Raw genomic sequence first — 23,032 nt, 5'->3', positions numbered from 1 at the left:
GAAACAGCATAAAATGCATTTCGATTTATTTTTATCTTCTCCTTCGCAGTTTGCTTCCTGGTCGATCGGTTTAAACCACAAGCACTAACGACACTTGCAAATCTTCTGTCATCTCAAATATTAATTATTATTACCTTATATTAAACGAGATTTTTCCACTGGGAAATCATTGGATTTTAATGGCAGGTAGATAGATGCAATCAATTCCATATTTCGTTTTCAAGTGCACAGAGCTTTTCGACCGCGTAATATTTGAGTTAAAAAAAAAAGACTTTTCTGGAAGAGTGTTTTGGGCTTTTCGGATGATTTTTATGATTGAGCAAAAAATATAATCGAAAAATTGCGTCCAATTGCGGGAATCATACCAAAAATCGGTTCAATTCAAAAGTCGTTCACTTCAATTTTGAAACTTTAGGTGTGCGTGTGTGTATTTTTTTAGCTCTACGCTAAATGGTCGTGTGGCTATTTGAATAAAATTTGTAAAATATGGGGATCATCCCAAAATATACATACACACACATTCGATCGTGTGAAAAATTATGACAGACATAATCATAAACATAAAGTATTGTCAAATGTTCACACAAGCGCACCAATCACCATCGTTTTCGTATTCTTTTTTTTTTGTTATTTTCATTGAAAACGCCGAAAGAAAGAAATGTTTAAACAAATGTGCGTTGTTTTATTCTGTCATTCTCTTGTATTAATCAAGAATATCCAAATGGATTTGGAGGCTTGATTATGAAATGAAGAAGACACAATACTGAATACTGAATGAGTGGATGCGGGAAAGAATGATACTGCGTTGGATTCGATTCGTTTGATTTGTGAGACCATTTAAATGATTATTTGTGCTAATTTTTGACCGCTGCCCGACCGAGAAAAGAAATTGGGTGCGAAATTGTCGATGACGTTCAATTTTTTTACTCTGCTTTTTTTGTCTGTTGGATGTACTGCTTTGTTGATTCGTGTGCTGGTAGAGTATGGCTGCGACTTTTTCGTTTGTTGGTGTATCTCATATTTTTATTGTATTTTCTTTCTGAGTTCTTTCATCAAAATGGCATTTTTATCTACTCAAAGAAATGGGATACTTTACGACTTTTTTGACTGAATTAATGACAACAGAAAAAAACATACATATCTATAAATTTGACAGAAAGATTTTTCATTTTTTTATTATTTCGCTTTTTGATTTTAATTATTACGATTTATGGCCGACCGAATGGATCAAGTTGTATTTGAGGCATGTGTTATCGTGACTTTGTGAGAACTCTGCCACAAAAATCGCTAATGAAATCAATTATATAAAATTTTGCATCGTGTAAGGCGTGACCGCTCGATGCCAATTTTCGTTGTTGATTAATTTTTTATAATTTTCGTTTTTTTACACAATCGATTTTTAATCGAAATTTATCAAATATCTAGCATCAATTTCATCATTGAAAAGAAAACAAATGATTTGAAATGTTATAGGGGGGAAAATGATTTGAAACAGGTGGACGGAAGATGGTAAAATGTTTGTTCATTCCAATTTTAGTCATAAAAATGTTGAAATTTGTCAGTGTTGTGTCACTTGATCGAGTTGTTACGATAAATTGTGCTCTTACACGAAAATAGAAATGAGTGTATTGTTCTTTTTTTGTTGCTGTTGTGCACGAGCGAGCTCTAGCAAAAAGGAAATGCATGGTTGTCATCGTCGTAACCGTTTCACTTTAAATGAATTTTATCATTCTTATGACATTGTTTGACGCATTGCATTTTGTTGCACTTTTTTTCATTCTCTCTTTCTCTCTCTCAATCGTTCGCTCTCCCACTGCACACAGAGTTGTAATGCATAACACAGAAATTTTTCTCAATGAAAATGAGCGTATGTGTATTTTTAGCTGCGAACGAGAATTTTGTTTCCGTTTTCATAATTCAGTTGATATACATGTGTGTGTGTGTGCGCGCTTGTGTGTACGGGTTTGCTTTTGTTCATTTATGCCAATCCGTACATAACATTAGTTGGTTGTAAATGAACCCACACTTGTGATGCACGAATCATAAGATTAATATGCACGATGAGGTATAAATGCACGCTCACCGCAAATAAATATGAAAGGAATGCCATCTCTTTCCCTCTCTCACCCTCACTATTCGTATGCGCCATTCCATTCTCTCTATCGCTTTTCTTCTCTTCGTCATTTTTTAATCACCAAATAAATGCGTTAATTTTAGTGTTTGAATTTAATAATTCATGCGCATATGGACTTTTCTTTTCATCGTGTTCATCGCAGCATCACTGCTTCTGCTGTTGCTGCAACTGTCACACATTTCTTTTTATTTTTTTCATTTCTTTTCTTATGGTTTTGTTAACTTGGCGTTTTTCATTTTTATTCCGAAATTTCATCATTTTTCTTTAATATGTAAGACAGAGAGTGAGTGAATGAGTGCATGGAACGGTTGAAAAAATGGGAAAAAAACCAATTTACACTATTATGTAAGGCTAACAGATGATTTTTGCGATTCAAGAATTCAGGCTCGCATACAGGCTCATACAAATGATGCAATCATACAAATGCAGAACACTCACTTCCACAAAAATAGTACATCCAGCAAACGAATATGAAAAAACAAATCCGTTAATTTTGTGCACAAAAATAATTCCAAGCTTTTGATCATTTTCGATCGACTTGATCGTTGGACTTGATTCATTCTTTCTCTCTCTGCCGGTGTCGCTCTATCTCTGGTATTGCTTTGTAAATTTCAACATTTCACACATTATGCATTTTATATCGCATTCAAGATAATTACACACAGAAGAGCGATCTCATTTGTTTACTATAGAAATGTTTGAACAGGGAAAGGGAGGGTAGACAAAAACAATGTATGGCACATGAGCCACACAGTGTTTTAAATTTAGAAATTGACTATGTGGACGCTAAATGATGTGCAAATATATCAAATGCGAATAATGACTGGTTATGCCAGATTCTTGGAACCGGAACTACAATACACGTAATATATATTATATTTATATACCGGTATATACGGTTTTTTACCAAAAACGTACACCGTATTGAATGAAACATTTGAATGAAAAATACACCATCACGGAAGTGCTATACATTCCATCGGCATTCTTATGGACAGACACAAGAAGAATGGGAATAGTTTCTGTTGACATTGTTCATTAATTATTTCGTTGAAATTTCAATTTAGACATTTTTTCAATTTTAAATATGATGGAACAAATTTTGATTCGATTTTACCACAGAGATCGTATAAAACTTGAATAATTTCAAGTTTAAAATGCGTTGTTTTATGTGCATTTTTCAGGTGAATCTGGCACTGTAATTCAATGTGAGATCATTGCGATGTTGATGCCTTTCCTGAGTCGACCGCGATAAATCAACATTGATGATCCAATAAATCATAGCGCTAAACTTGAACGAATGAACAATAAACAAGAGGGATTTGCAATAATATTTGTTATTTGTTTTAAATGGAGCATGTCATTGGTCGCCACGGCACCACATTAATGCTTTTGTAGTAAATTTTTGCTAGAATTTGTATACATCGAGAATTGATTTTATTGTTATGGCTCGCACTAGCCAGCTTATTCTTTCTCCGTCTCTTTCGGACGCCGTTTTTATTGCGACTATTGGAAATTATGTGATCTTGTGCCAATTTTACTCGATATTTTCCTGTCTTCTTCATGTTTTTGTTGTTGTTTTTTTTTGGTTAAAAATAGTCATAATCGTTTATCTAAAAACACGTCACATAGTGTGCATAATATGCACTGCATATAGTATCAATGTAAAATGTGATGTGCGCTTTGAAAGAATGAACGCCATCGACAAAACGATCTATCTGTTGTTCTTTCTTAATGTGTAATTAAATGCGGTTCAATAATTGAAAATATACGTTTTTAATTGCGTCGCATTTGATTTCCGAGCGTACAGAACCAACACATTTCAACACAGTCGATTGCTGTAGATCACAGAATGTTCAATCAATGGCACAGACGGATACGCGCGCGGTTGAGCGAGTGAGCGTTCATTTTGAAGGAATCAATTCGATGTACACACACAATTTTTCAATGAACATTAATTTCTATCGTCGTTTGGATCTATTTCAAAATCAAAGAAGCTTTCATTTTACTAATTGTCGCTAATTACTTACATGAACTTCAGCCATTCGTGGCATAATATACGCTCGCTCAAAGCCGAAAAAAAGAGATGAAGTGAAATGAATCGATTGGGAGTCACTGAAAATTATGGCACTCATATCCTTTTGAAATGAGACGATGATTTGAAACATTTTTCACACATTTGAGATGAATACACAAGTGCGCGAGCGCCTGCTTGCGTGCTCGTATTGTGCGGATAAACAACAAATAAACGATTTTCTTTTCGCTCATTCACTGCGTTTCAAACTTCTGGCATTTGATTATTATTTGGAGTATTGGCTTAATTTGCTTTGCAATTGAAATCGAAAAATAGATGTAAAAGATCCATTAATTAAGTTTCGATTTGCTTTTTCTCTCTTTGATTTTTGTTTCGTCTTTCTCAATTTTTTTTTAACGTAAAACAAACAAATGTCACGGCAAATAGATTTAAGTTGCAGTTTTCGTTGTATTTGAATTTCTTTTTAAAAAAAATATTTTTTCTTAATTATTATTTATGCAAATGTTTTTCTTTACGTTTATAGAATACATTAGATGGAATGGCAAGCAATGCTGGAGCAAATTCGTCGCCAAATTTACTTGAAAGCGGAGCATCAAAGCCCGATTGGAATCGATTGAGTTTGGAAAATTTGCAGGAATTGAAGAATCGAATTTTTTCACAGGGTTTCAGTGTTGATAATATGGCGGCCAAAAATCCATTCTTACCAACGCTGCCATATTTACATCGAGCTGCACAATTTCCCATTGTTCCACCGACATTTGATACAGCGGCCGCATTTTCATATTTGGCACAAATGACAGCCACCGCAAATGCCATACACTCCATGCCCGATTCAAATGCAGTTGCCGCCGCAATGGCAGCCTCACAAATAAAAAAAGAAAAATCGATAACACCACCATTAAACCATCGAATGGCGCAATCAGCCACACCATCGCCATCACAATCAAATTACGATAATTCGGATGCACCATTGAATTTGTCCAAACCAAAGCAATCGTTTGCCAATCACTTGAGTCGCTCGGTAAGTTTTTTCCAAGTTATTCTATTCGATTTTGATGTTTTATTGAATTTTTGCTCTCATTCATTATATTCTCATGAGAACCTCGTTCCATTTAATTGAACCTTTCCATTTGTGTCTCACTACGTTTACAGGCGTCAAAGAGTGGCAAATACGATCATCAAATTCAGGGAAGTGCAAATAAAGTGGATCAAATGCGAACAAGTATTATGGAAAATAGTGCAGCATTAGAGGCAACGCTGCGAAACAGCAATAATAATGGACAAAATAATAATGTGGTGTCATCGTTGCATCGTGCATTTATGCCATATTCACAGGCCACTGTAGCAGCAATGAATGCAGTGAATTCGTCCACAAATCATAAGCAATTGGGTTTCCATCATCAATTAACGTCATCGATTGCTGATATGGCCAATGTTGGTAATAATGCTGGCGGAAATTTAATGGTCGATGAACCGGATATGATGAGTGTTTGGTCAAGTCATGCACATCACTCACATCATGATCATGACGATCATCGAAATGGTTTAAAAATTGGCTTCCACGATCAAAACAATGCACAAAAATCCGGCACCACTCATATGGACGAAGAGAAAGTACGAATGGTACGCCAATCACGTGGTAATCGAAATTCGGCCGGCAATAGCAATTCAAATAATTCGGCACATAATTTAAGCGATTCACCATGCGGCATTTCAGACGGTCTCGGTAACAGTATTAGTGGTGGTGGCGGCGGCGGTGGTAGTAAAGCTCATATAAAACGACCAATGAATGCATTTATGGTGTGGGCTAAAGACGAACGCCGTAAAATACTTAAAGCATGTCCCGATATGCACAATTCAAACATTTCGAAAATTTTGGGCGCTCGATGGAAAGCCATGACCAATGCTGATAAACAACCATACTACGAAGAACAATCACGTCTATCGAAGTTGCATATGGAACAACATCCCGACTATCGTTATCGACCACGACCAAAACGAACCTGTATCGTTGACGGAAAAAAGATGCGCATCTCAGAATATAAATTATTAATGCGAAATCGACGCGCCGAAATGCGACAGCTATGGTGCCGAGATGGATCTAGCGCTGGATCTGTTGGAGCCAATGGTAGGTTTTTATTTGCAAAAATTAATTTGTTTTTTTAGCAAGCCCAAAAAAATTCATTCATTTTGAAGCGTTGGATGCAACATTCAATTTAATTTTCAATCGATTTCATCGGTTTTCTATCAAAACAGGAAGTGAAAATGTTGGATTCTTGCACGATATGTCCGTTGCATCAACGTCAGGTGGTGGTGGAAGCGGTAGCGGCCGATCTGGTTCACCAAATCAATATTATTATCCATATCCACCTGATAGCATATCACCATCCGGGTTCTCATCCGAACTTGATTCACGTGACGACGAATGACTTTTCAAATCATTTTTGAACTGACTGATTTGAACTGGGCCAAATGCGTCCAGAAGTGCTTTGTCCACCTGAGATATATATAGATCGGTGATCAAACATTCCGGCAGGTCAATCTAATCCTAGACGAAAAACAAAAAGAAAAACTCTCTTAAATTAATTTTGTGTATGGTAAAATGAGCAAAACAATAAACAGATGGAAAATATTTATGTGCGTTGACATCCAGTCAACAATCGGCAGTGCATAAAGAAATTTGAGCATTGAACGTTGAGAAAGAAAGAGAGTGAGAGAGGATCAAGTTTTTTTGTTTAAAAAAACACAATTTTAAAACTCAATGAAAGAGGCAGAAAATAGTGCAAAACAAGACGATTCGTGTAACTTTAACAATATAAGGTAAAACACATTTGGAGGAAGAAGAAAAAAAAACAAACAAACAAACATTGCTCTTAAGTTTGATAAATAATAAGGTTAAGTTTCTTTGATTTAAATAAATAAATATAAAATGAATTTAAAAAAATGAGGATAAATACATCCCAGTGAACAGATATAAATAATTAATAAATTTAATAACGTCCCAAGAGAATTGGACACGAAAGATACGGCAATGATACCAAGAAGCTCATCATAGCTCAATCCGCACGTACAAAACGACAATTTTTTTGAGACAAAAAGCAAACAACTGAGCATTAAATGTATGCGTAAAATTCATTGAATGCATGTAAATATGAATAAAATACACTTTCATTGTTCCTCCAAACAATCATTTTCAATGCTCAGCTCTCAATTTTTATGAAGAGATGGTGAATTTTAATTTTGCCCATTTTTTTTGGTTTATCACTTTGGAACAAACATTTGAAACTTCATTCACAGCGGCTTCAAAAACCTTGAATTCGATTAACTTCAATTCACAAAATGAATCGATTGAAATCGAATGAACAACAAATACAAATTCCACATGAAAACAGCGATCATTCGTGCTCTAATTATGTCAAAATTATCAAATAATGCGTAGAAATAATATTGTTAATTATAATCAAATAGAAAAATCAGAAGAAAAAAAAATGGTTGATCCTAAGGCGACGAAAGAAAAAAAAAATAACTAACAGTTAAGTAATGTGTGAACGATTTGCATAAAAGGCGGATAGTATTTGATGAAATAGAAAAAAAATGTATGGGATCGACCACAATTTTGGCAAACACGTTCGAAAGATGAACAAAATGCAAATACCATACTGAATTTTCGATATAAACCCGTTAAAAATGGAATTTTTGCTAAACAAATGTGAGTCGATTTTTACCGAAGCCAAACAAAAAATATGGCAATGAAAATGCGAATCGGAGGAATCATGAAAGAACAGAAGAAAAAAACACACACACACATAATGTTTACAACATTACAATTTAGGTTTTTAGCTGATACATACACACAGAGAAACAATGACATATAAAACTATGCAACATCTTAATTAAATATTTAAATAAATAATATACCTGTACATTTATAACGAGGACAAAAAAAATGAAAATATTGCTAAAAGAAAAGTGAGTGAAATGAGACATAGAAATGCAAATATAATATAGAGTAGTGCACGAGCATAAAAAACAAAGTAGCACAAAAAATGCATTAGGCATATTGTAAAAGATAACCAGATGAAAAAAGGACCATCGAACAAGGTGGAGAACAGCGACACTGTTCGCAAAACATAACACAGAACAGAATTCGTATCTCGTGCTTTTTTTACTATCTTTTAGGTAAAAATTATATATAAATATTAAGGATTCATGACACATTTTTCGAAAGAAAAAAAAAACACTCAAAAAAAGAGAGAACAAACTCGACAGTAGTGTAATGAATAATCGCATCGCGCGTTCACCCAGTTATTTTCTATCAATCCCTGTGTAATAATGTTGTAAAATTTTGATTGTTTAAAAAATGATTCTTTTCTGTGCCAAATACTCAAAATGGGAAAATCGTTTGGTGCCGGCTGGTGCAAACGATACAGTGATTTCTCATTCATGAGACAAACACCAAATTGTTTGACCAGCAAGAAATAGATGCACCACGATTTTCCGAACTGTAGCAATTTATCTAGATACTTTTTTTTATTATTTTTTAATTGAAACTATCGTTTTTATTAGACTAATTAAAACAATACGATTTTTTTTTTAAATTTTGGTTTGAATCCAATACAATTTTTCGTATCGCGTTCATTCGCATCGTAAACTAGAAATGAATTTTGTTTTTTTTTTGTAATTCTGGGAATTCTAGTGGAATGCCATAATCAAAAGTCGATTAAGATTGAGAAGGTGACCATTTTCTTGACGATGAATTCGAACTTTTTTCACTTGAAATCGGCGAACGATGAAACTTAAGAGAAAAGAATGAAATGTGATGCTTTTTTAAGCATGCACTAAAAAAAACGCTAAAACCCGGAAAACATCAATAGCAATTGCAAAACGTGCAATTTTTCTAATCTGTCATTTTGCCATTTAAATTTGAGTCACTGCATCTAATACGCTGGTGTTCGAATCAGATTTTGGATTCGCATAATGTGCCATTTTAAAGGTGTCATTGTTTACTGGATTCTACCATATATTTTTTTATCTACACAACACAATTTTTTTTTTGCTTTTCATTTACCTTCATTGAATACTCAATATTTTAAACTGCATACAGTTAGTTAAAAAAAAATGAAAGTACTCAGATTAGAAAAAATGTGCACGAAATGGAGTTTGGAGTAAGAAAAAACATGATTTTGTGTCAATTGAAGAAAAAAAAAAAACAATAATACTCAACCCAAAAAGTCCATTTCGCCAATGAGAAATATATAGAGAAAACATGTCCAATTCCATTTAAGGAAAAATGTTGACAGTCAATTTCGAATGTGTGCACTTGCGTCCCATTACTTGTCCAATCATCATCACAGAGACACGGCACCACAAATGTCCGTTGCGATCCATTACCAAATATTGATCTTCCCTTAATTTAAAAGAAAAACATTAAGTACTCAATCATGTAGGAATTTTCTTTTGTTTTCACTATTTTTTTTTTAATTAATCTCAAATCTTTCAAAAATTAAAAAAATATATATATTGATGAGAATGAATGTACAATTTTTAATCCATTCGTAAATAATAGCGAATGATAGCACGCGAATTATGTACATGTGAATAAGTATGTTGTGCAAGTATGTATGCGCGTGTTGGTGTGTATGAAATGAAAGAGATTTAGTGTTTATCTTCTTTTTAAACAAACATAAAACATACATTAGATTGTGTATCTAAGTGATTTTAAATATAAATGGAAGTAGATGTCAAATGTGAACAATTAAGCTATATAAATTTAGTGAAAATAAAATATAATGAAAGGATGGCAATGAAACGAACAAAAAAAGGAGAAGAGAATAGAATTGATTCAATAATAAAAAAATGAACATGTATTCCCCTTACTTATTAACATATTGAATAAATTTTTGCCCACGTTTTGTTGGCCATAATGATGGGATCGTATCTGGACGTAAATTCATAATAACCCCAAAATGAGCGCATCCCAAAACTCTCTCAACACAAAATAAGAACAAAAAAAAATTCTACATATATATAAAAATAATGTAATGGTGAAGTAAATACTTGTAATTATTACATATAAATAAAAACAAAGTAACCATTTATATATCTAAATTAAATGCGCGAGTATCACAAATAAAGATTTAAAAAAAAAAACGAAAAAAAAAACATACAACCATTTTGATTCTTGAGATATTTCAATTATTTCTCAGCTAGTTAATTGATTCCACTTGCATCAACAAATTCATGCCAAAAAAATGTAGAACCGATTCCGATGTGTGTATCTATTTTGTTTCTTATATCAAAATTCGTATAAGCAGTTTGTCTCCACTTATTATAACAATTCAATCTCACCACATATTTTTGCAATATTTCGAAACCACATTGAAAATGATGATTAGAAACATTTTCATAATCTGCGAAATACAAAACATAAGAATTGAATATTGAAAGGTGATTATGCACACATAAAACCCCATTTCTGATATATATATTTTATGGTACTGACACACGCAATCATACACAGAAACCGATACAACAACAACAAAAAACAATCTCTTGCAATTGTAGACGATATTATTATATACACATGAGATACAAAACAAAACACATACTATTTACTATGAATATATAAAATATGAGAAGTTTACATGAATAAAAATATCTTTAATCAATATTGAAAAAAAAAACTACGCACTGTGGTTGGTTTTTATTTGAGATTTATGTCGATAAGAATGTATCGTTGTGAAGGGCTTTTTCTATTTCAGCGGCTCCATTCAAAATAAGGTTCTTATGTGCCAACGTATTCTTTGCTTAAAAACGGCCGCTAATGGTAAGTATTAGATTCAAAAAAAAAGAATCCATGGCGTCTCCATATTTATTAGAGATGATTCGAGTTTTAGCTAAATGAAAAAAATGGATTCTTATTAATGCATTAGTGGTTCAGTATTCAAGTGAAAAAAAAACAATGTAAAGTAGTTCTGCGGGGAAGACTCAAAAAAGAAATCATTTCTACACTTGTGACTTGCAGTTTGTGCCGCGTATTTATCATATTTGATTTGGTTTAGGATTTGGTATTCGAAGCATACATTAGATTCTTCATCCCTTCATCATTCTTCATATCCTTCATTATTCTTTCCATCCCATTGATGAATGCATTTCGAAAGGTTATTTTTTGTCACAATATATTGTTTCAATGACGCAAGTCATCATTAAAATTTCGAATACTCGTTACAAAACCGATATCTTATACCAAACCGATTGAAAAAACTGGTCCAAATCGGTCTATAATTCTGAATAGTTTGAAAATGTCAAATTCTCTGCGCATCTCGGCAATAGATGTCGTCTTGTTCAATTCGAAATTCGGACTCAATCGACAATATTCACAATAGAAGCATGTGAATTTCATTCATTTTTGTCGAAATGTCTTCGGGCTAACGCAAACAAATTCTTGCCTCATTCACATCTCTTGCCAACACAAGCGTGTATATTTGAATGCAGCCGAACACAAATAGTGTATATTATTGCATCAAAATCAGAGTAATATGAATACGCGAAGAGAAATAATCTTAATGAATATTTGGATTCAGTGAACTTTGGTCATTGCATGTCTTTGATTTTTATTTTGTAAATAATGCAATGGTCTTGCCACAGCGTGTGTTAATCGAATTGAGAGTCAATGAAATGTTGAAGAGAGGCGAGTCGATAAATCGAGTCAAACATTATTTGGGAGTGAAAGAGAGAAAGAGTCTCAAACGAATGAGACACACAATAGAAACCACAATACACTCTTCAACCGTACAATCGGTTGGTTGAAGCTATTTTCTGGCTATTTTTTTGTTCCAAAACGATTTTTGACTTGAAATGGCTTGAAACTTCGAAGTGCGTCCGAACATCGTATCAATGGTGAATCCTGAATATTGTTCATGTTGATCACAATGTCATCAGCTGATATTCACGTAACATTCAATGTCGGCTGTCAACGCATACCTGTCACATTGTCGAGCAATTTTTTTTTATTGAAAGTTATCCATGTGTGTACGGATACAGTGTATTAATGTTGCATTCTCGGTTTTACGATTCGGATTTGCGAATTTTTTTTAAGTTAGATTTTTTTCTTGGCAAACATTATACGGAAACATTTTTATCAAGTATAAATGACTTTTATGTTGTGCATAACGATATAACGTAACATTGATCCGAACATAAACTTTTCGAAAATGAATTTTCATCGTTATTTAACGCCTGGAACAAAGTGAATTTATTCTATTGGAAAATAACGATTTGAACCTATAAGTGGAACAGAGACTGTGTGTGTGTGTGTGGAATATTTTAAGAAAGAGAAATTTACGCAATGACTTGTGGTGTAAAGGAAATTGGCCTCTGGGTTAAATTGAACAGACGATTACTGGTCTTGGCTAAAGAACATCGCAATCGATTTACACCATTTGTACGGAATTTTTCATCGACCGGTAGCGATACGACAAACACAAATGATACGCAACAATCGACGACAAAAACAAAACGGCATCCGATCAAAGACATTCCCGACGATGAAATTAAAAAGTCCGTGTTCATCTCACAGTCACATGATATTTTTACAAATTTAGCATTCGAAGACTGGATGTATCAGAATTTCGATTTCACCACTCATCACGTTCTCATGTTGTGGTCAAACGATCCGTGCGTTGTTATTGGACGACATCAAAATCCGTAAGTAATAGTTTATTATTCGTTCAATCGGTAAAAACGCAGAACGAATGTGTCAATCAGTAATCTGAATGATTTTTGATCATTTAAAATTGAATTTGTTTTTAAGAAGGTCAAAGGAACTTCTGATTACATTCGCTCTATGAATATGTATGATTGAAAAACTTCCCTTTTAAAAATGCTTGATTACATAAAAAGTAATTGAAAAATGTTTGATATTTCAGATTTTCCGAAGCCAATGTCACCCGATTACGAACCAATGGCATCGAATTGGCGAGACGAAACAGTGGCGGTGGCACAGTGTACCATGATCGTGGAAATATAAATTTAACATTTTTTACGCCACGCGAACGATACAATCGTAATTACAATTTGAATATAATCACTCGTGCTTTGTTCCGTGAATGGGAGATAAAAGCAGACATTTCACCACGCGATGATATCACATTGAACGGCAATAAAATATCAGGCACGGCAGCAAAATTGGGCCAAAAGAATGCCTATCATCATTGTACGTTACTGGTGAGTACGGATAAATCACGGCTCCGAGATGCTTTATGCAAAGAGAATGTTCAGATTGAAAGTCGTGCGACTGCATCGGTGCGTTCGCCGGTTAAGAATCTAATCGATGTCAATTGTCATGTAAATGTATCACAATTGGAAACAGCCATTGGTTACGAATTTCTTCGAACGGCCGCATCAACACTAGACGATGGTGGTCGTGATATGATTATGATTCAACGCGGTTTTCAACTAATCAATCCAACCGAAAATTGGTTTCCTGGTTTAAATAAGACCCGTGATCAATATGCTTCGTGGGATTGGCGTTTTGGAAAAACACCGAAATTTTCGGCCCACAAAACCATTCAAATGAAATGTAATGGCAAAGAGCAAGATGTACAATTGAAAATTACGGTAGAGGCTGGAATTATTCAACAGATTGCACTTGTGTTGCCAAATTGTGAAACAACCATTCCCGTGATATCAACATTCTGCGGGAAACCATACGACGAAGATAATTTACTGCACATCACAAACGCCACCAAAGGGATTAGCCTTGACAATTTCACCAATGCCATTGACCACAGTATTTGAGCTGAATCGAATTGGAATCAATTGATCAAACACTGTAATATTTCAGTTGAATGATGATCGATATATAGTTACCAACTAGTTACCATTTATTTATTTCTACTTCTCTCACACAGAGATGCCTTTTAAGCGTGCTAAATTATTTTAGTATAGACAATATTGTAAAAAAATTGATTGAAAAAAAAAAACATAGAAAAAAATATATAAGAAAAAATAAACAGAACAAATTTGATAAAATAAAAGATTTATTTTGAATTTAAAATGAAACTTTGAATTTATGTGCAATTTTACTGAAATGTTGAATCAACTAATACGAAATTAATATCTGTTAATTTCAAAATATATATCCTGTCAAAATATCCTGTCTTATATCCTGTTAAATGATCTTCTTTAATGAGATCGGCGCCTTTTTAGCCGCGTGACTTCGGTTTAATTGAATTCACTTCAATATAGCCAATGTCATTTGTTTTTAATTTTTCATATGTGTAACACGTGTGGGATTTCACTTTCGAAGAATATATGGTTTTACGATCAATAAAAATATTGGTTACATTCTTTGAGTAGATGATAAAAAAAAAAAAACAACAACAAAATAGCACAGGTTAATTTCAAATATATTTTTCACCTAACAAAATATCTATAATCTTTTTTTGAAGAACTAACATATTTTAGTTTGAAAAAATTATTTCCATCTTGGCTTTTGTGTGCTCGATGAAGCGATCTGAATTTCTTTAAATAGCTTCTTTGCTCTGAAATGAATATAGTTTCAAATGAAGTTTAAAATATAAATTTGTTTGTATAATGTGCACTGACGTTTTAAAGTTTAGTTTTTCAATCCAATCTTGGAACTCGGGATCAGACAACTTAACAAAGACTCCGGGTAAGTTAGGTAAGCTACTCGAAACGATGCCAACTTGTTTATTACGTGCTCTGTCAACAATCGGGCCTACAAAAAATGCATATTCTCAATGAAATAATGAGTCGCACAAAAATATGTAACGTTGTAACCTCCTGAATCTCCATAGAAGAAACATCGCTTGTTGTCGTAATAACCAGCACAAAAATGTTTGTCAGTTACTCGAAATTGACTGCGTCTTTTTACGGCGTATCTAGTTTGACATTTTTTGAAATTTGCCACTGGAACGTCAAGATATTGTAGTGTATCCGAATATTTAATCTTTTCTATATCTTCAGTATATTCAGTTCCACCAAATCCGGCTACAGTTAGCATGGTATTATCTACATATTCATAGTTTTTTTCCACCAAATCTATTTTGTCAATGGTTGCTGTACCAATAGGCAAAGCTTCAGACACCAGCAGCACAGCAATGTCATATTTCATCGTGGATTCGTTATATTTAAAGTGTATTACCCTGTTTTGCGGAAGGATTTCTCTAGTCTCGCCACCACTGCTTATATTTTTCGAACCAACACGAATCAACATTTTATCTTCGTAATTAACACAGTGAGCAGCTGTTATGATTTTAAATTTCGAATAAATCGTACCGCTGCACAAATGAAAGTTGGGAGTTCCTTCAATCCTTTCGACTCGCATTACCAGCGCATGGTAAGGGAAATCCGTTGCTTCAGCTTGAACACCGCCAATGATCTGTGCGCGAGCTTGAAATAAAGTCATTGAATTTTTTTTTATAGAAACTACCCTATGCATACGGCTTGAGTCAATCAATTGTTTAAACTATCTTAAAATCTATCATCGAAATGTTAATACTCACAATTTTTCATGTGTCCCTGGAAAATTAATTAGAAAGCATTGAAAAAAAATACATTTTTAGAATAGATAATACAATAAAAAAAAGCTGCTTAAAAGAATCATACCGAGAATTCACCAAAAGCAAGTGCCATCAATAATGCGTGTAAAAACGAGTTCATTTTTTTTATCTCCATACAATAAGCCAAACTTTCACATGAATATTTTACGCTGGTTGCGAGCTCTTTTATGTTAAAATTTCAAATAGCGCTGAGTACAAAACGCACCACCACTTATTTCAAATGTTATTGCCACAACTGTGCACATACAACATGCGCTCGGCTGACTTAATTTTCACACATCGATTTCTTCTAAAAAACAAAATTCGTTTGAAAAAATGCGATAAACAAATACATGTGTTTATCTGTTTTTCCAAACTCTATTTATTCATTTATTTCACCTTCTGAATTATTTTACAATATCATTTGTAATGAAAACACTTCCCGATCGAATACCCAGCCACCAGTATTTTCGACTTCGGAGCAGCAGATATCGATTGTGTCCATTACACATTTCTAATTCATAACACAATTTTTCTTAACCAGCCAATTTTACAATATCATTTCTAAAAATTTGTCTCAATGCCGATTCTAACCATACAAAAATTGTTTACTTTCCTTAGTACAGATCGATGTAAAGTGCCGAGAAAAAAAGTTTGCGAAAATAAGGGGGCCCAGTCGAAGTAGGGGGGGGGGGCAGTGGAGTACCCCGCCATATCAAAATTTGGTCGGATCAAAAAATAGTGTACTACAAAGTTGTTCAGAATGACGCGAGAAATTTTACCGTATTTCGTGGTAATTGTGATTTCGGTGTTTGTGCATGTAATTTCGCGTTTTTGAATGGTTTTGGTGTGTTCTGTTGATTTTCGTTCGGGTGCAAAAGTGTCGGTCGGAGCACTTTACCCGCTATCGCCTTTGTTGCATTGTCAATACCGGTTGTTTTTTCATCAATTGAGTCTAATTTTTTCGAATTTTCCTCAATGACATCACGGAGCAATTTCACTTCGGACATTATTTGTCTAATATTGATTTTTTCGGTTTTCGGTGTGGATTTGGCAGAAAACGACACATTCAATTCGTTGGATTGAGTACCGTTTGACGTTTCGTTGGTGCATGAATTGTAAAAATCCCCCCCTGTGATATTGGCGAGAAATTTTTTTTGCCGAAATTATTCGAATTTGCTAGGGTTTTTCATGAAAAAAGTGAAGAGCAAAAAAACGATTTTATCGTCATTTTCGCGAAAAAAATTCTTTCGATTTGCTAGTAAAATTCTTTCGAATTAGTGGTATACCAAATACGGTATATTCATAGAACAATTAGGACCCTAAAAATAATTTGAATGTAAACATTTCTTTTCTTACCTTCGACTCAATAGTCAATTGTAACAGATATAAACTGCAAACAAAAGTTACATATTTTTTTAATTCTTTAAAAATTCGTAATTTTATTGGCACATTTATTAAAGAGTTTGAATACTAAATGACAGTATTTGGGCAAAGTTTTTCTGAAATGTCAATTCAAATAATCTGAAATGAAAATCTGTTGATTTCAAAATGCCTTATATCCTGCCAAATGATCTTCTTTAATGAGATCGGCACCTTTTTCACCGATCATTATACAAGCTGCGTTTGTATTTCCCGTAACTATATTTGGCATTCTACAAAATGAAGTGAAGAATTAATACATTGTAGCGAGAAAAAAAGAAGGAACAGTACAAGGAAAAAACCTACATTCCACCATCTATTTGACGTAATCTAGTAACACCCCTTACTCTCAGTCGTGGATCGACCACCGATTCCGGATCAGACTCGGGTCCCATTTTCGACGTTCCAACTGTGTGACTCGGAGGATAAGCGATTTGATGAATATAACAGCGCCAATATTCATCCGACAAGAACTGATGTTGCGCACATGCTTCCAATGGGATTTTCAATAGTTCTGCTTGTTTTTCTTTGAGTGTTTTCGTATCCAAAATGGGGAGCATTTTCTTGATACCGCGTATAAACGTTTGAATGTCTTCTTCGTCTGTTACATAATTGGGTCGAATAATTGGTTTATCTTCGATTGATGTTTTATTTAATTGAATATAGCCGCGTGACTTCGGTTGAACTAAATTTACTTCAATATAACCAATGTCATTTGTTTTTGATTTTTCATTTAAATAATCTCTGATTTGTGGGTTATAATACGTATAACCGGAACTTGTAAAATCTGAATTTGGTGGGAAGTGATTAAAGTGAAGCATAATATCAGTGAAATCATTTCGATTATGTGAGTTTATGAAACCAATCAATTGTTGTGGTAATAATTTGGTTGTTAGAGGTCCAGTATTGTGAGCTAGTAAATTATAAAGATCATCGTGATGGGAGGTTGTTGGTACATCCGTTGAATGGGGTGCAAATGAAACAAATAAACGCAATATGAGATGATCAATGTGATTTTTTCCAACCGGTAAATCTGCCTTCACTCGAATATTGGCTTCGGTCAAATGATCTCTTGGTCCAATTCCAGATAGCATCAATAGTTTTGGACTCATATGCGATCCAGCCGACAAAATAACTTCTTTTCGAGCAAAAATTTTAAAAATCCGATTTTGATTTCCTTTAACAGCAACACCAGTAACTCGATTATCTTCGTTAATTAAAATCTGTTGAACCTCTGTATTATATGAGATGTGTAAGTTTTTTCGATTTTTTGCTGGTATTAAATACGATTTGGCCGCTGTTTGTCTTCTTCCAGCGTGTATGCTTCCTTGACATTTACCCGCACCGATTACTTTGTCAGCATGTATATCATCAATGGTTGGCACTCCAATTTCTTCTAATGCTTTAAGATATACATCTTCGAAGGGTTTTTTCGGACCGTAAAAATCAATTTTTATTGGACCAGAATTACTGTGATATTTTCCATTTTGATATTTCACATAATCCGGATTCTGATTATTTTCGGCTTTTTTGAAATAGTTCAATACATTATCATAATCCCAGCCAATGTTTCCAGCTTCACTCCATGAGTCAAAATCATGTTTATGACCTCGCACGTATTGCATGGAATTCATTGCATCTGAACCACCCAACATTTTCCCCCGTGGTCGAGTACATCCTATTGAATTCGATTGAAATTACACATTTTTGTTTTAAATCACAAATATCGCCACATGAGAAGATACAGTTATGTGTGTTAATATAGTACCGTATGGATATGCTAAACAAGCTGTTTCTGATTCAGCAGCAAATTGCCAATCATATTTTCCACCAAATAAATTTCCTTGCAAACCTGGAATCTACCAAATAGACCGAAATAACCAAATTGCAAATTAAAATATATTTTATATCATACTTCTTCTTCCATCGGAGGAACATCACCAGCTTCGAGCAATAAAACATTCCAATTTTCTATTTCACTAAGTCGACTTGCCACCACAGCTCCAGCAGAGCCTCCACCAATAATGATAAAATCAAATGCTGCAGCTCCAGCTTGATGAAAACGATAAAAAAATGTCTTTTTCCATTGTTTTAAACAGATTTTTGTTTCAAATTACCAGCCTTCCACGGTTCTTCATGGTGTGGTGGCCACATTTCTGGTGGAGAAATCGCACATTGGGCGGCGATAAGTGTTTGAAATAATGACAAAAATATGTGGTTTGAAGCTCCGACACTTTGAGCTCCACACTGTGGTGATATACAACTCATTTTTTTAAGAACAAATATCCATTCGAAAAAAAAACTAATCAACGGATTGTTTTCAAAAATGCCAAATCGCATATAATGAAATGAACTTGTTTGGTATGAACGCGAATAATGGTGACCGGTGTCTTAAACGAATGAAGCTATTATGATGGTGTAGACCAAATAAAGAAGACTAAATACAACATTCAACTCAAATGCTAAATACGAAATGACGTTTTTGGGAATTTTTTTCTTACGCGTTTTATTTACAGTCAGTTACTCTGGCAATTCCGGTTTTTTTAAATTCTCACACAGTGTTTGAATTGTATTCGAGTTTGGTGACTACAGTATTTTGTTGTTGTAATTCATTTGTTATAATCAATGATTCGTTATCATTGACCTTTGGTTCGCGTGAAAACCGATGAGTAAAGTTCTTTTCTCACAAGGGGATTGACACTGTGCTTAGTATGCGCAATTTTTCTTAGTGATAATTTCTCGCAGATAATAATATGAATAATACATCACATACTCTCTATTTAGGAAATAAATCGATAACACATATATTTCATACCTATCCAGTTTTATTGTATGCATTCCAATTTATCTGAAAAGTTTTTTTTTTCTAGTTTCTAGTTAGTGTCTGCCTCCTAGCTCTCTCAACTTAAATAGAATAGCCAACGTGTTGATGAAACTAAAGAAATGTTGTTTCTTCGAAAAAACAGCTTTTTTATAATATTAGCTTCGTTTTACCTATTTGATTGTGAACATATGCTGAAATAAACACTGTAAAACTACATTTCGAGTTATAGCATTTTTCTTTATCTGATTTTAACGTCTACTTAAAAAAACCAATAATTATAGTATGAAAAATAAAAATTTACATTTTATTCAAATTAAGATTCGATTGTGTTTATAGTTTTAGTTTCGTAGTTCGAAGTAAAGTCATTTTTGTTGTTTTTCATAAATAATTCTATTTTGTTTATATTGAATTCAGTGAAAAAAAATGAAAATGTTTAGTCAATCTATTATCACAGCGATGTCATGCAAAATATATAGAGAAATGTACATTTTTGAATTCTTTTTGTTTAGTATATTGTACGTATATATACTTAGGTCTTTAAGCGCTGTAATAGTTTAATGGAAAGCGTTTAATATGATAGATAATCTTTTGCTTAAATTTGGGACTGATTCAAAATTTCGTTGAAATTACTTAACGAATTTTTAAGGGAGAAAAGGCCATTATTACGCTCTGTAATAGATCTATGGAGGCACACTTCATTTTTGAACCGATTGATATGGAAAATCAATCATTTTTCTTATAGAAAAATATCGATATTTCAATGACCTTTTCCGGTGAAAGTTTGTACTACACCCAAAGAGTTAGCAAGCGGGATTTTTAGATTGGACCTTAATTGTACACATATTTTCGAATTAATCATTTTTATTGTTTTTTTTTTTTTTTCTTTATTTCAATTACATTTAAAATCATCAAATATAATCTAATCGTGCCATATCTTCTATAACATCACGCAAACGTTCATGAAATTTGCTTCGTGATTTATCTGATATAAAAATATCGGTTCCATTGGTTTCCTTTCCGCTCTCAAGATCACATGACACTTCATCTATATCGATTGCGTGCCCACTGTCGGACGTTAACATCGGCAACAATATTGTAGACAAAATTAATGCAAATTTTGCAAGTTGGTGCAAGTGTTTTTGCATTAGTTCACGTGGAAACAACTTGTGTGGCTTAGATCCCAGCCTAGAAATAAATCGATTATTATTTTTATTTTTCATTTTCAATCTAAAAATTAAAATCTAGATTTATTTATACATTTTTATATGTTCACACAAGCTTTCATGATAAATGTCCAAAAAGCTCTCATAATGAACCTCTCGAAGTTTCTTCGTTGTACAGCAGAAGATAAAATAAACGATATCAATGACTGGCGAAGAGTGTCTTGATGTTTGCCAATCCAAAAGGCAAACTTTCATTGGCTTACTATTAGTGTCATACTTAAACATTGTGTTATTTTGCCATGTATCGCCATGTGATATAACTGTTGCTTCACCTGTTAACTCTGTATCAAGACAATCGGTTGCAATGCTAAAAATGCCCTGGTCACAAAGCTTTTTCACTTTAGCCAATAAATGAGCATCTTCATCAGCAGATACAACATTCAACATTATTTCCGCTTGTTGGTTGACAATTTCACCTAAACGTATATCATCTTTACGCACAAAGACTTCACTCAAATTTGATGCGAGTTCATTAAATTTGTTCGGTTGCTGATCTTTCAATGCAAATGAAATTGCGTGAAATTTTCCCAATGTTTTCATAACCAAGTTAACGTGTTCAGCAGTCATATCTTCTTTATGCCGATCGACGGTGGTGAAACCATTCACACTCAAATCCTCAAAAACTAGACCTTCATTCAGTTCCACATCAATGGTTTGATAACACATTGGGTATTCGCTGAAAATGTTCACATTTTTTGAGCGCTCAAATTGACGGAAGAATGGTAAAACCTAAAAACGTTTTTTGTTAATTTCATTTACGTTAATTTCATTTACGTTAATTTCATTTGGTTACGAGATTCAATTCTACTTCGAAAATTATTGTTCACTTTATGCCACGTAGAAAATCAGACTTTAGAGCCAAAAAATCGCTTACTCAATTTACCTTGTCGTACATATAAATCTCACGCACAAATGCCGGTCGAACAAAGAAATTGTCACGACGCGCCAAATTTTGTGGCGCTGTTTTCACAATTAACGACTTTGTTGCACCATGCAACCAATCATTGTTAACAGCGTTTTTCTTTACAAATGACACACGATAAATATTACCAATGAAATTGTTCACGCCACATTGTGATGCAACACTCAAATTGACATCATAATTTTTCGACTGTAATTCATTTTCGATGGTTTCGAAAAGTTCAGCACGAACCAATTCACTGGGAATATTAGAAAAAAATTTTTCACACATTGTATTGTAGATGAAATTTCACGGAATTTACCGCAATGTTACCGCTTAATAAGTGATCTCACAATACTGGTTACTGTTTATTCCATTCAAATGTTTTTAATTGTTCACAAGTTTTTGATTAAATTGTTCTACGTATCACATTGCTATTCGAAGTGTTTAACGTTTGTTATGAATGCTGTTAAAAAGCTATGTATACGTTGTTAAGTGCATTGCACTTCCAAGGTCTTACATCCTAATCAGTGATGCATTCCCATACGACGTATAAATAAATACATATAGACGAGCAGAAGTTAGTACCGATATAATAAGTGATTTCCAAATTAAATAAATCATAAATCATTTGTTTTTATAAGTTACCCACTTTTGTGGATCATGCACCTTATATGTGTGAACAAATACATAAAGCTGTTGATATTACGTCGAGTAAGTTTATGTGTATGATTCAGATACAAAGTGATGATGATTACTTCAAGATTAGATATGACGAAATACGTTGTAAGTTCATTGGACCTTCAAGGATTTTTTTCGGGATTGAAATGAAAGTGCAAAACCTCTCAAAAAACACCACCCTTCAGTTGGTACATTTCGATTGTGTATTTTTATTTATTATTTAGAATCTAGAGCTTAAAATAAATTGC

The 23,032-nt window shown here is 33.6% G+C and overlaps 5 protein-coding genes across 14 annotated transcripts in view; 2 read left to right on the top strand and 3 right to left on the bottom strand.

Moving 5' to 3' along the window:
- Nucleotides 1-7,353, top strand: part of LOC116341849 (transcription factor SOX-6) — a 101,274-nt gene extending 93,921 nt beyond the window's left edge. For all 9 annotated transcript variants that reach the window (XM_031769195.1, XM_031769203.1, XM_031769188.1 and 6 more), the window contains 3 exons: nucleotides 4,693-5,190; nucleotides 5,322-6,297; nucleotides 6,426-7,353. In XM_031769195.1, the coding sequence (XP_031625055.1) occupies nucleotides 4,693-5,190; nucleotides 5,322-6,297; nucleotides 6,426-6,598 (1,647 nt within the window). In that variant the 3' untranslated portion in view covers nucleotides 6,599-7,353. The remainder of the gene's footprint in view (nucleotides 1-4,692; nucleotides 5,191-5,321; nucleotides 6,298-6,425) is intronic.
- A 4,283-nt stretch (nucleotides 7,354-11,636) lies between these two features.
- Nucleotides 11,637-14,162, top strand: LOC116342896 (lipoyltransferase 1, mitochondrial-like). The gene is made up of 2 exons (XM_031770696.1): nucleotides 11,637-12,875; nucleotides 13,097-14,162. Exons 1-2 carry the CDS (start codon nucleotides 12,517-12,519, stop codon nucleotides 13,965-13,967), a joined length of 1,230 nt encoding a protein of 409 aa, XP_031626556.1. The 5' UTR covers nucleotides 11,637-12,516; the 3' UTR covers nucleotides 13,968-14,162.
- A 395-nt stretch (nucleotides 14,163-14,557) lies between these two features.
- Nucleotides 14,558-15,980, bottom strand: LOC116345287 (trypsin 3A1-like). The gene is made up of 5 exons (XM_031774527.1): nucleotides 15,801-15,980; nucleotides 15,698-15,713; nucleotides 14,973-15,584; nucleotides 14,778-14,910; nucleotides 14,558-14,713 (listed from the first exon to the last, which is right to left on the bottom strand). The coding sequence occupies exons 1-5, from the start codon at nucleotides 15,867-15,869 to the stop codon at nucleotides 14,647-14,649; spliced, it is 897 nt and encodes a 298-aa protein (XP_031630387.1). The 5' UTR covers nucleotides 15,870-15,980; the 3' UTR covers nucleotides 14,558-14,646.
- Nucleotides 15,981-17,152: 1,172 nt separating this feature from the next.
- Nucleotides 17,153-19,616, bottom strand: LOC116343479 (glucose dehydrogenase [FAD, quinone]-like). Its single transcript, XM_031771535.1, has 5 exons — nucleotides 19,273-19,616; nucleotides 19,071-19,207; nucleotides 18,924-19,014; nucleotides 17,462-18,833; nucleotides 17,153-17,388 (listed from the first exon to the last, which is right to left on the bottom strand). The coding sequence occupies exons 1-5, from the start codon at nucleotides 19,493-19,495 to the stop codon at nucleotides 17,280-17,282; spliced, it is 1,932 nt and encodes a 643-aa protein (XP_031627395.1). The 5' UTR covers nucleotides 19,496-19,616; the 3' UTR covers nucleotides 17,153-17,279.
- A 1,271-nt stretch (nucleotides 19,617-20,887) lies between these two features.
- On the bottom strand, nucleotides 20,888-22,599 carry LOC116343490. Of its 2 annotated transcripts, XM_031771569.1 has the most exons (4): nucleotides 22,086-22,599; nucleotides 21,237-21,931; nucleotides 21,159-21,164; nucleotides 20,909-21,117 (listed from the first exon to the last, which is right to left on the bottom strand). In XM_031771569.1, exons 1-4 carry the CDS (start codon nucleotides 22,392-22,394, stop codon nucleotides 21,021-21,023), a joined length of 1,107 nt encoding a protein of 368 aa, XP_031627429.1. In that variant the 5' UTR covers nucleotides 22,395-22,599; the 3' UTR covers nucleotides 20,909-21,020. The 2 variants fall into 2 exon arrangements, with proteins under 2 accessions (XP_031627419.1, XP_031627429.1); XM_031771559.1 differs by having other exon boundaries at nucleotides 20,888-21,164; nucleotides 22,086-22,596.
- Between the last annotated feature and the right edge of the window lie 433 nt (nucleotides 22,600-23,032).

Source organism: Contarinia nasturtii, unplaced genomic scaffold, assembly GCF_009176525.2.
Source record: "Contarinia nasturtii isolate CC-2019 unplaced genomic scaffold, AAFC_CNas_1.1 Cnas_scaffold_129, whole genome shotgun sequence".
Taxonomy (NCBI): domain Eukaryota; kingdom Metazoa; phylum Arthropoda; class Insecta; order Diptera; family Cecidomyiidae; genus Contarinia; species Contarinia nasturtii.
The sequence above is the reverse complement of the archived record's forward strand: the minus strand, read 5'-3'. Positions and strand labels throughout refer to the sequence as shown.

What these genes read in the sequence shown, in the direction of transcription:
- LOC116343479 (XM_031771535.1), bottom strand. Translation starts at nt 19,495, where the DNA reads ATGCGATTTGGCATTTTTGAAAACAATCCGTTGATTAGTTTTTTTTTC. An exon ending in TGAAGAACCGTGGAAGGCTG is followed by an intron (nt 19,208 to 19,272) that starts GTAATTTGAAAC and finishes GTTTTCATCAAG; the next exon opens with CTGGAGCTGCAGCATTTGAT. An exon ending in CGTCAAATAGATGGTGGAAT is followed by an intron (nt 17,389 to 17,461) that starts GTAGGTTTTTTC and finishes TTCATTTTGTAG; the next exon opens with AATGCCAAATATAGTTACGG.
- LOC116343490 (XM_031771559.1), bottom strand. Translation starts at nt 22,394, where the DNA reads ATGTGTGAAAAATTTTTTTCTAATATTCCCAGTGAATTGGTTCGTGCT. An exon ending in AGATTTATATGTACGACAAG is followed by an intron (nt 21,932 to 22,085) that starts GTAAATTGAGTA and finishes AAACGTTTTTAG; the next exon opens with GTTTTACCATTCTTCCGTCA. An exon ending in TTGTGTGAACATATAAAAAT is followed by an intron (nt 21,165 to 21,236) that starts GTATAAATAAAT and finishes ATTTATTTCTAG; the next exon opens with GCTGGGATCTAAGCCACACA.
- LOC116345287 (XM_031774527.1), bottom strand. Translation starts at nt 15,869, where the DNA reads ATGGAGATAAAAAAAATGAACTCGTTTTTACACGCATTATTGATGGCA. An exon ending in CTTCTATGGAGATTCAGGAG is followed by an intron (nt 14,911 to 14,972) that starts GTTACAACGTTA and finishes CATTTTTTGTAG; the next exon opens with GCCCGATTGTTGACAGAGCA. An exon ending in GAAAAACTAAACTTTAAAAC is followed by an intron (nt 14,714 to 14,777) that starts GTCAGTGCACAT and finishes TATTCATTTCAG; the next exon opens with AGCAAAGAAGCTATTTAAAG.
- LOC116342896 (XM_031770696.1), top strand. Translation starts at nt 12,517, where the DNA reads ATGACTTGTGGTGTAAAGGAAATTGGCCTCTGGGTTAAATTGAACAGA. An exon ending in ATTGGACGACATCAAAATCC is followed by an intron (nt 12,876 to 13,096) that starts GTAAGTAATAGT and finishes TTGATATTTCAG; the next exon opens with ATTTTCCGAAGCCAATGTCA.